General features: G+C 36.2%; 1 protein-coding gene across 2 annotated transcripts in view; it reads right to left on the reverse strand.

The window, feature by feature from the left end:
• fdxr (ferredoxin reductase) overlaps nucleotides 1-12,116 on the reverse strand; it is a 13,859-nt gene extending 1,743 nt beyond the window's left edge. The window contains exons 1-11 of one of the 2 annotated variants that reach the window (XM_043231227.1): nucleotides 11,901-12,116; nucleotides 11,323-11,466; nucleotides 10,013-10,110; nucleotides 9,167-9,262; nucleotides 7,662-7,784; nucleotides 5,852-5,965; nucleotides 5,667-5,768; nucleotides 4,181-4,288; nucleotides 3,893-3,977; nucleotides 2,256-2,434; nucleotides 526-697 (exon numbers count right to left, since the gene is read on the reverse strand). In XM_043231227.1, coding sequence (XP_043087162.1) covers nucleotides 526-697; nucleotides 2,256-2,434; nucleotides 3,893-3,977; nucleotides 4,181-4,288; nucleotides 5,667-5,768; nucleotides 5,852-5,965; nucleotides 7,662-7,784; nucleotides 9,167-9,262; nucleotides 10,013-10,110; nucleotides 11,323-11,416 — 1,171 coding nt within the window. In that variant the 5' untranslated portion in view covers nucleotides 11,417-11,466; nucleotides 11,901-12,116. Of the gene's footprint in view, nucleotides 1-525; nucleotides 698-2,255; nucleotides 2,435-3,892; nucleotides 3,978-4,180; nucleotides 4,289-5,666; nucleotides 5,769-5,851; nucleotides 5,966-7,661; nucleotides 7,785-9,166; nucleotides 9,263-10,012; nucleotides 10,111-11,322 lie in introns of both variants that reach the window. The other variant, XM_043231226.1, reaches the window with a different exon arrangement.
• Between the last annotated feature and the right edge of the window lie 261 nt (nucleotides 12,117-12,377).

Consider the following 12,377-nt stretch of genomic DNA (forward strand, 5'->3'; position numbering starts at 1 on the left):
AACTAAACATGTACAAACTGAATAACATTTATAATAAATACATTCAGCCAAATCAATAAAATGTTTGTAAATTGTTAATAATTGACTATTAATGGAATATATGTGCTTAATTGGCAAGTAATTGCAAACTATAAAATGTTGCGCAGAAACCATCCTAAATCTTATGATCATATCTCTGATGTGCATACGTGCGTTTCATACCAAACAGAAAATGAGCGTACTATGAATCGCAAATGATCTTAAACTTGTACTGCACAGATATATGTAGTTGAACTGACAATAAAAGCCACTAGACTTGAACTTGACCGCAAATGAATACTTTCATCCCTGCTTGTAATCAACTCCTAAGTAATATCATTAAAACATAAAGACAACTTTTATAAATATAAGAGCCATACGCACACCGCATAAGTAACTATCAGAACTGAAAAGCTGCATGGCTTTGCAAAAAAAATAAAATGAATGAATTCCTGTGGTTTCTGGCTTTGAAACCTGGCGCTGGGTAAAATGTTCCAGCTGTCTGACCTGCTGCGTCCTGCACTTTTCCCATCTCGTTGGGTACAACGGCTCTCCGGGGATCAAAGGGCACCGCGGGGTCAATGGGAACGCTTTTATAGCCGATACTGCTAATGATCAGGCCACAGTCCAGATCCTCCAACTGACCGGTGGCCTCCGCTCGAGCGCTCTCGCCCGAACCCTGAAACACAGAAAACACGCAGACTTCACACCCATCCCAAAACACGGGAGAGAGACGGAAGCACAGGAACACAGGTATATTTGTAGCAAAAGTACGAGTGTAAAAATCTGTAAGATATTAAGTAAAGATACATTGCAAATTTCCTACCGTAAATATTTCAAACCTAACATGCATCTCTAAGAACTTAATTTGGAACCCTTTAAAAGGCAATTTCCTCCATAATTGATTTTTTTTGCATGCTCAAAATGGGTCAAATATTATCCAATACAAAGAAAACAAATATTTGGTTTTGTAGTGCAGGGTCACATATAGCTTAATCAATAAATACCAGAGGATGAGCAAAGCGGTATTACTGGCTTATTGAATTTCCACAGTATGTATAATATATATATATATATATATATATATATATAGTGAGATAAGCTTTCACTTCTCGTTTTGCAATGCTGTAACAAAACGCTGGATTGTTAAAAAAAAAAACACGAACTAAAAAGTCTATTCAGTAGAATATGAATCCAGTTAGCCCTGCAGTACTCCTAAACCACAGACCTCCACCCCAGACTAAAAATAACGGTTTGTTATTAAGGCGAAAGCGATGGTGTTTCTGGCAGTCTGAGCATCTGGACTCAGTTTTAAATGGAGCTTGCAGTTTTGAGCACTGGAAACATTAGAGCCCAGATTACAAAAACAATCATGCGTGCATCCTGTCCTGCTGGTTTTTAACTCATTTTTTAAATTTCGCATCCATTATGATCCCAAACGTATTCATCCAAACAGACAGGAAACTTTCATGACCTTTGACCTCTTAAAGTATCATCTTAAACATTGACAGAGCTCACTTTTTTTTGCAATCTTGCAGATTTCCCTCTCTGAAGAACGATAATCCCTTAAAATAATCTGCACTTTGCTGACAGATTGAATGGAGAGTACTACATAATATAACATTTAAGTTAAATGTCTTCTATGTAAATACACTGTAAAACGTAATTTGTTCCTGTGATCAAACCTGGGTTTTCAGGATCATTACTCCAGTCTTCGGTGTCACATGAGCCTTTATTTAAATGAGTACTGTTCTGTAACTGTATAAATGTCTTATGCAATTGTTGGTTGACTCATTTAATGCTAACAAGGTTACACTTTACAGCTTAAAATGAACAACATGAGTTAACACGAACTAAGAATGAACAACACTTTCATTTATTAATTTTAGTTAGTTTGCATTATTAAAAATTTGTTAATTAAACATTAGTTAATGCATCGTGAGCTAAAATGAACTAACAATGAATCAACCATTCATAGCTAGTTAATACATTAAACAATTAAAAAGTATTACAGCTAAACATTTACTGGCCCTAAATGGTAGTGTACACTGTGAAAATGTTAAGATATAATTATTAATACATAAATTTTGATCTTTATAAAAAGATGCATGCACACTTCACAAACACTAGGTCATCCAGGTATATTCTTCCTTACACTTTTATGAGTACGGTTGCATGCTATTGTTGTCTTGTTATATAGTAGAGAAGCATTCAATTTCATGGTTTTGCATGTTTACCTCAAGCTTATTAAGAGCCAATCGGATTCCAGTGGCTCTTTTCCCATCAGCCCCCGCGAGAACCTCCACAGGACCACGAAAGAAGCGAAAGCCCCAGCGTTTCTGAGCTCGATCATCCCCTCCTTCCTTCACGGCTTTCATCATTAGCTCGGTCAGCCTTTTTCTAGGCCTGGGGAGGTCTAAAACACATGGACATATCTTAATGCTTAATGCACTGATGCTTTCATACCTGCAGGCGAGATGGAAACTCACAGAGGAACGCAATGGGAAAATACATAAATAAATATACCAGGACGATTGTTAAGACCTATTCAAAAGACTTTTTACCCCAAAAAATGTAAGAAATGCAGAGATGCCGAGAGTTGGGGTACTCGGACACGCACTCGTACTCGAGTACAGTTTTTAAAAAGAACCGGATGCAGTTTTACTCATTTTGACCCAATGCATTATCATGAAAGTGCTATTGTACGTTAATTATTGTTACTAATAATTGAGACTCGAACTCGAGTCCGTCTTGACCCATTATGGACTTGATTTGTTAAAGACTCAGACTGTTTATTGAGAATGATTTGAAAAGGAATATATTTCTAATATAAAACGGGAGGAATTGCAAGAGCAGTTTATACTTTCCCAAATGCACAGAGCTGGATAAAAGTGTGTAAAAGTTTGGGATCAGTCTCTTTTGTTGACCAAGGCTAAATTTATCTGACAAAAAAAATATTTTCTGGACTGCTGAGTAGTTAATGCCACTTATTTCCTGGTCTGTCTCTGTTTCTTCAGAAACAGCTCAGCTAAAACTACCTTCACTCACGTTATTTGTATTAAAAACTAATTTTGGGGTCCATTTAATAAAATACCCATTAAAAGTTTTAGATGGATTTTAGATTTGTCTCTTTCGTGGACAGAGGCTGCATTTATTTAATCTTAAACAGTAAAAACCATAATATACAGAAATATTATTAGGTTTCTTTGATTAACAGAAAACTGAAAAGAACACATTTTGTCTAAAAAATAGAAACGTTAACTAAAACTGATTCGTAAAGGTAACCGAAAATCTCTAAAACATATCCAAAACAAAAATAAGTCAAAATATTTCACAATATTTTGCTGCATTTTATAGGTTGTTCTCTAAAGGATGAGGGACGGAAATGAAATGACTTGCAATTAAACAAATATTTATACATTATGGTCTGGTTTTATATACAGGGCTCAGCCTAAGCCAGGAAGACAATTAAGACAATTAAGACAATTAAGACAACCCAAAAAACATGGTGTCCACCTTGAGACAAAACAAAGGTACTGATATATAATTTAAGACTAATCAGTACAAGTTCGGTTAAAAAAGGCTGAGACTTACATTTTAGTCTAGACCTGGTTTCTTTAGGTTGCCACAGCTTCAAAGAGAAAACCAAAGCAAAAAAAAAAAAAGAGAAGTGAATAAATTTGTCAGACACTTTGATCTTGAAAGGAAGAATAGCCAGACAGGGATTATTTCACAGTTTCCCCTTAAAAGCAGTCAAAGGGACTTTTATAGCATATTTCTGCTTTAAATCATAATTTCCTCCGTGCACAGAGCAGCATTACCCTCTTAATCTTCACTTAGGTTTAGCTGATGACAGTCAATGAAATGTTGTTACCTTTCAAAGCTTCTGCGATGCCCTCAAAGTCAGCGGGCAGCATGTCAGCCCTGGTGTTCGGGAGATTGATCATTTCTCTAAGTTCCTGGTGAGACAGACCAAAAGCAAACGTTTCTCCTTTCACTTGCAAAGTAAATAAACTCTAGAATCATATATTAGAGTTTATGAGAGATTTGCCATTTCGCAACACGCAGTTTTCTCCCATGCATTCTGCTTTATTTTCCGCTTTATTATTCGCAGCCGTCACTCGAAAGGTTTCCATTCACTTCGAGGGAGTGAGAGTCGTACCTTGATGGTGCATGCGATTTGAAGAGGTCCTCGCCGGCCTACGATCAAGACCCTTCGCACTTTACTGCCTGCCAATGCTTCTAGTGCATTCTGGGTAATATCGGTTTCCTGCAAGCAGGCAGTAGAGGGGATCAAGACAGGAAAGGGAGGTGTGCTGTCAAAAAAAGTTAACTTAAATGACGTTATCAGGCCATAGAGCTTGTCTATTCACAGGAAAGATTTGAAGAGATATAGCATTATTTCACTTACTCAGAAATGAATGCACTGCAGTGAATGGGTGCCGTCAGAATGAGAGCCATCAGTGAGATGTTTATTACGTCAAATCATTGCTTCCAGCTAAAATGCTTCCATCCATTACTTCCTCCAGAGAAAAGGTTTGAATCAGACGAACCAAAACGGTCCAATAATGGATGAAGCATTATTATCGACTTAGATTTTGACCCGGAAGCAACAGTTTGAAGTGAAAAAAAATCTTGTTTCTTTACAAACACAAAGCTTTTGGATGTTAACTGATGGACTGGAGTGGTGTGGATTACTTGTGGTTTATTGCGACATATTTATCATCTATTTTGCCTCGAGAGCAAGAGACGTAACGCTATGTTTCTCCAAATCTGATGAAGTCACATTTTGGTTGGCTAATTTACTGGCTAATTTTCAGCTTTGGGAGAACTACGCCTGTCAGAAGGGATTTTTGAACATTATCATCTCTGAACATGTATTGTTAACTATATGCGAGTCTTGTCTTTTAAAACACGGTGAAACTTGATATTCAGAAAGCCAATATAGTAAGAGTTCGTCAATTCAATCCATTAACACGTCGGATTAAAATTGATTGATGAGTCTTTCAAACGAGTTCATTAAAATGAGTCAAGATTCATGAATCACAGAACATTTTGCATTCTTCTCCATCACATTTGATTCAGATTACAAATGTTTAATACAATTCCTTGCGCCACAGAAATTCACCAGCAGTGCAGATTGTTTTAGCAAAGATCCACATTCAAAAATAAAGTGTCCCTATTAATAAAAAGTTTTATATTTCGGTTTTGGGAGTTCTACTTGCTCAGCGATTCCCAAACGATTCGCTCAGTGATTCATTTTTCCGAATTCCTCCGGTCGATTTCATTTAAAGCAGCGTTTGCGAGATCACCACCGTTCGTTTTCTAGGCTTGATTGTGTTTCAGCTTCACAACTTTACAGATATAGTTTATTCCCAAACGGCAACGTTATATGCTAACTAATGTAAAAAAAAAAGTGAAACCGCCCCTTTAAAAGCGGCACCAAGGGGCAGTTTCACTCAGACCAAGGCGAAAATGTTTTATGTTGGCATCAACATGAAACGGCTTGGGATTCATATTAAAAACGACTTGTTCAGACAAGACTCTTTCTTTTTACTTAGAGCTAATAGAAATAAGTAACAACTTGTGATTCAGTGAGTCAGTATAAGTCACCATAATTATATGTCTCAAACACAGTGGGCTCAGACCTTCAGCATTTCTACCGGTGCCAGAAGTATCCGGGCGACATCCAGTGCCACATTTCCCTGTCCAAGAATCACAGCGGTCTCACAGCGGAGGTCTGGATTCAGCTGCATGTCAAGCGAAATAAAACAGCGCTTTAGGGGTATTGCACAACAAAGCTAGTGGGGAGTGAAAAAAAAATAAAACGCACCTCCTTATTACTCGGCAGTCCGTTGTACCACCCGACAAAGTCTTTAGCTGAGAAAACGCCATGAAGATCTTCACCAGGAACTCCCATTAACTGGTTTCCTTCGGCTCCGTAACTCTGGCAAAACACATAGGAAAATAACTGGAAGAACCAAAGTCTAAAACTAAGTTTAGTGACATGGCGTGCAGTGATTTAGAAAAGACAGCCACTGATAAATGGCTCAGTGTAAAAATCAACACCTCGCCTTTGAATCATACAGATCGTTCACAGCCTGTAAAAATAACTCGAGACTGATCTTTTGTGTTCTACCGAAGTAGGAAAGTCATGACTTTGGAGCAACATTAGCTTGATCTCATTATGAATGTTATTTTCGCGCGAAATAACTGAAAGAATCAATGCAATGAACACTTTCACATCAGTCGACGTGCATCCATGATCGGCAAACTTCGCCAGTTCCTTTTTAACTTGTAGCAACAAATTAATGCTGATCACGTGAGCATCCGATTATGCTCACAAAAGCAAACCTTGAATGCAACTTATATTGGTATATACTACTTATATTAGTATATCTGCTATTAATATATGCTTTCACGACAGGTAACATATAATCACGGTCAGCGCAAGCTTTCGATTCACCGTTACTTTTAATTGTGCAAATTATGTGGGTCATCACGTAAACATCCTATTCTGTATGAAAACATCATATGCATCACAGGAAATGTTAATATTAGTATATTCACCTTGGCTAGCATACAGCACGAGCTTTGATGAAAAACCCTACCCCTACATTGCCTCATATCCACATACCTTATAAAAGAAAAACCCGCTTTTAGAGATTGTGGTCCCTTTGGGTTTTTTCCACTGACGTCAAACAATAAACAGAGATCTTATCTAAGAAGAAACAGAACGAGCGGAAGAAGAAACCCAACTGCAAAGCTGCTATTAAAAGTTTTAAGGGTAATTAATGCAGTGAAACCAGGATGCTGTCAAAAATTATTTCATACATAGATTAAGTAAATAATATTAACGCATCAGTGAATATCCTTTGCTTCATATTTTGCCCTCGGTGAACTTGCACATGGTTTTTTTTAGGTAGCCTTGCAGATAAGTTTCTTAAAGCATCCTGGAGATGCTGTTCTTCACAATTCATCTGGATTTTCGGTTTGTTTGTTCTCAGTTTGTTTCCGTTTCTTGTCATTCCAGGACGACTGGAAGCTGATCAGATCACATGTGTGTGTGGAGCTCTGGGACAATTACAATTATTGACAGTATGAATGTTGGAAATACATACACACACACACACGCACACGCACAAACACGCACACACACGCACACACACACACACACACTTTGCACACACACACACACACATCTTGCACACACACACACACACACACACACACACACACACACACACACACACACACACACATACGCACACGCGCGCACACACACGCACACACACACACACACACACACACACACACACACACACACACAGGTGTTTATGGTGACTCTCTATAGGTGTAATAGTGTTATTGCCCTACCCCCGACATTTTTAGATAATCAAAAAAACAAAAACAAACACCATTTAGTATGATTTTTAAACCTTTTAACTTATAAAGAACCTTCAAATAGTGACACCTCTGTCATTAAACACAATAGTGTCCTCATACGCAACGAACAGCGACACACACAAACATTTCTTTCTTTCTTTTTTTTGCCCTTTTCAATGCATCCCATCCGAAACGATTCATGGTTTAGTTACGATGGTTTAGTTACAGTACGGTGGCGTCGCGGTTCGTTTCCTCACCAGCACCACGGCGTGGTAAGCTCGACGCAGCTCGTCAATCGTCACGTCTTTCCCCACGTCCACGTTACCGAGGAAGCTGCATCGTTCATGCTGGGCCGTCTGAGTGAACGTGTTGATGACATTCTGGAAAAAAACGACACGAGAATTTAAAAAAAACTGTCATTTTACAGTCATTCATGTACTAAGACGAAATCTGTTTAAACTGCCCTATCACATACACACACGAGGAGCCACCAACATAGTCATAACATACTTTAAAACAGACAGAAAACAAACATTCATGCTGTACTGGCAGCGATACGGATACTCATTTTTTTTATGTTTCCCACATGTGCTAACCACTGATAAAAATGCTCAGGAAGCGCTGTTGTACTACAAATAAAAGAAATGAGTGCAAGCTATCACTTCTGATAAGGGTTCGACGAGCAGTGTAGTTCAAACTGTCTTGTGTCAGTGCTGAGTGAGAATATATACACACGTAAGGGAGGAAAAATAAAAATATCAATAATCAATAACACTATACAGTAGTAAATGCAACATATTAAAACATTCACACCGGAGGAAAACATTATTTACAATCTGATAAGATACAATACATTACAATACTGTGTTATTTAAAAAACACAAAAATACTTTTCTGGAAATGTTACTTTTTCTCTCATATGGCCTTTAACTCTTTGTTCTAATCTTGTTTTACTAGTAACTTGGAAAAAAGTAATCTGATTATGTATCTCACATGACATGTCCTCAACACCATTTACTTTTTTATTTTTATTAAATACACCAATGTTCTGACATACACATGCATGCATCATTTTTAAAAATTATTTTTAATGTATATTTATCCTTTTATATTCCCTAGTTAGTTTTCTTCATTGTTCTATAGTGTTCATATTTCTAAATAATACTATTTATTATTTATTTTTTTATTAATACACCAGTGTTCTGACATATACATGCATGCATCATTTTTTAACATTTATTTAAGGTATATTTATCCTTTTATATTCTATAGTGTTCAATTTTCTAAATAATTCTTAAATGGAATCTTTATAAATAAATAGATAACGTTGATAAAATGATGCTTTTATAATCATTTCACTAGCGAAATCATAACAGACACATTGTGAATCATTAATAAACTGATCAGCATTATTATCAAATAAATAATCCAAATGTTGTTTTAGTAAAAATCTTTAAATTTATATATATATATATATATATATATATATATATATATATATATATATATATATATATATATATATATATATATATATTACAAAAAGACCATGACTTGGGATTTGATTAGTTAAGCGGTCTCTACATGACATGACAGACATGAAATATAAAATACACTATATATAAATATATATATATATATATATGTATATATATATATATATATATATATATATATATATATATATATATATATATATATATATATATATATATACTGATATATATGATGTTGTGTTATAGGGACAAATCGGAGGCCTGACCTTGACCTCAGGATGATCAGGAGCGACTCCAAAGCGCACCAGTCCGAACGGCACAGGAAGACGCTCGTAAATGTCTACCGCTGCATCCTGCCGAGCCTAATAGGGACGACACGACATGAATAAACAATGTGTTCTCTTTACGAAAATGAACACTGATCATTGTGAAACACTGAAAAGGATGAGTTTGTCTCCGTCCCACAGACTCAGGAATCTAACCCCTCAGCAGCCCTTGTATTCTGGCACAGTTAAAACACCCGTGGGCTAAATCACTAGCGTTTCAACGGAGCAGAAATACAGGGCCCACTGTTCCTCTTCCACTCGTCGGTGCTTCGAATCAAAGCGTCTGTCTACATAACGTAATCTCAAAACCAGCAGCACTGTCAATGCCGGTCTCGTGGGAATCAAAGCGGATCTGTAGATGAGAGATAGAAGCAAGGAGCTGCTGTAAATCTCACCTGGATGGCTTTTAAAAAAATCTAAATAACTTCTCACACAAAGCCTCTGGACTAAAAGGAAGGTTTTACATGTGAACAGCAAAGCCTGCCAAATTCAAATTTTATTTGTCACATACACATACATGGTACGACATGCAGTGAAATGTTTTTTACAACCGTCCAGAATGAAAAAAATATATATATATATAAAAAATAAAAAAAAAAAAAAAAAAAAAATATATATATATATATATATATATATATATATATATATATATATATATATATATATATATATATATATATATATATATATATATATATATATATATATATATATAAAAATATATATATAAAGAAGAAGAGATTCAATCTTTCCCGTGAACGTGTTTATGAGGCCTGGAGCACATACCTTCAGGAGTTGCTGTGCCGTGTAAAAGCCTGCAGGACCTCCTCCCACGATACACACTCTTGGACCAGATGCGGAGGACAACCCACGTGCGCCTGAGGCTGCGGCGGAAACAAAACCACATTACATGATGACAGCACAGGGACTGAGTGAGCAATCGCAGGATGTCTGTTGTACGTCTTATTTATCTATCCATCCATCCTCCTCATAATTCAGACTTGTTTGCTTGTTTTCCTCTGAATCTGATTTTATAGCTTGTTATAACAAGTGTAGAACTCACCGTTCTGAGGAAAAAGTTAGAATTACTAGAATTAAGTCAGAATCAGTAGATATAGATTTGTAATTGTAAGAAAAAGTCAGAATCATCCGTCTATATATCTATCTATCTGTCTATCTATCTATCTATCTATCTATCTATCTGTCTGTCTGTCTATCTATCTATCTATCTGTCTATCTATCTGTCTGTCTGTCTGTCTCTATATAAAGAAACTAGGGCACAACACATAAAAATTTGAATGACCCCAAAAAAATAAATCACAAACGTTATTTTAACAAACAGGTAACAATGTTTTTTTCCCCTTTTATTTTGTTAATATAAATTAATTTAGTAATTTCTTTATTCACACATTTTCAAACAGAACAACTAAAAACGTCAAAACAAGCCTGAACAAATCCTCACAAACTTTAGAGCTCAGCTCAAAGGATGTGAACACAATCGTCTTTTAAAGACTGTCTGTCTGTCTGTCTGTGGAGATCTGTGGCACAGTTCCTTTTAAAATAAAACAGTATCAAAGTTCACCTCTAGATGAAGATAGCAGGGTGTTTTTAATGCAGGCCTGAAGAGGTTAAGCGTGAAATTCAGTGAACTCTCCCATAATGTCAGAGAAAGTTCAGTACACTTTGTCAACTTTATATCAATAATCAACACTTCTTTGATTATGCCAAGAAAACAAATTCATATATGTTTTATTATCAAGACCATTGCAATGAAATTCATTTTTGTAGTTTGGAACATTATTTTTACATTGTTTGTAATTTTCACAAAAGTCATTTGAATATATATATATATATATATATATATATATATATATATATATATATATATATATATATATATATAAGCAAATTTTATTTAATACTGACCAAAAAAATTATTCTTGTCAGTCTTCTATACACTTTATTTTTAAACTTTCTCTGATAGATAGATAGATAGATAGATAGATAGATAGATAGATAGATAGATAGATAGATAGATAGATAGATGACTATGCATATGAAGATTAATATGAACATGAACATTATTATTAACTCACCGCCTTCAGCTGGAAGACGTCGCGATGCGCGTGACAGAGCGTGGATCTTCACGACAGACCCTCTCACGAGGTTTATCATCGTCATCGTCTTCATCTTCAGACGAAATGCAGCACAAAAACAACGGCCCAAGTCCAACAATGACTCTGTTGTGAAGTCAAAAGCCGCTTATGGAGCGCGTGCTCTTTGGTCACATCCGTGGGCTTGCACTCACGTATAACTTCACGAAATAAAACTAAAATGCATCTGTATTAAAGATTTGCATTATGCACTTGCACCGTCTGCTTCAGCTTGCGCCGATTCTGTTGCGCTGGGTCCATTTGGAGTGACATAAAAGTGCCCGGGTTTGAGCGCAAATGAAGAATAAAAAAAATAATATTTTGAAGTGTGCATTGAAAACTACATGAACAAGTAGCACAGCACGGCTTATCTCACAAATGCAACATCGCGCTGTTAAAGTATCTCAGACACAGCACAAAATCAGTCGATTAAAAAGGTGACAATTTACGAAAACAAAACGCCAAAGTGACAATTTAAAAGAAAAACGAAACGTTTAAAGCCATAAATGAAGCGCCCTTACTTTCTTTTTTTAAGTGTGCATCACTTAAAGTCTTCCGTGTTGATGCTCCTGTTAAAGGTTCCACCGCTGTCAGCGTGCCGCTTTCATTTGCTAATAACTTCACGCATAAACGCACTTTATTCCTCGAGGTTTGCGGTTTCACTGCTCACTGCTGAGTGCTTTTATCAGTTTAGCCTTGACTGAAGGTCCCAGGCTGTGTGCCGATATTACACACTGAGACAAGGCCATGAACTCATGAAATCAGTTTCGTCACGATTTATGGGTTTTGTCTGCTTAGTACAAATATTCACTGAATTCCATTGTTACCATATGTGCCAATCAGATTATGCTATTGCATAATTATAGTATAGATCAATGTCCAATTATATTACTAAATGACTAAACCTCAACTCTTTATGGTATGGTGTTTCCTTATCATTACTACAGTACAAACAACAACAAAAACTGCACCACTGGGTAACGCTTTAGTTTTTAACA

Source organism: Puntigrus tetrazona, unplaced genomic scaffold, assembly GCF_018831695.1.
Source record: "Puntigrus tetrazona isolate hp1 unplaced genomic scaffold, ASM1883169v1 S000000283, whole genome shotgun sequence".
Lineage (NCBI taxonomy): Eukaryota > Metazoa > Chordata > Actinopteri > Cypriniformes > Cyprinidae > Puntigrus > Puntigrus tetrazona.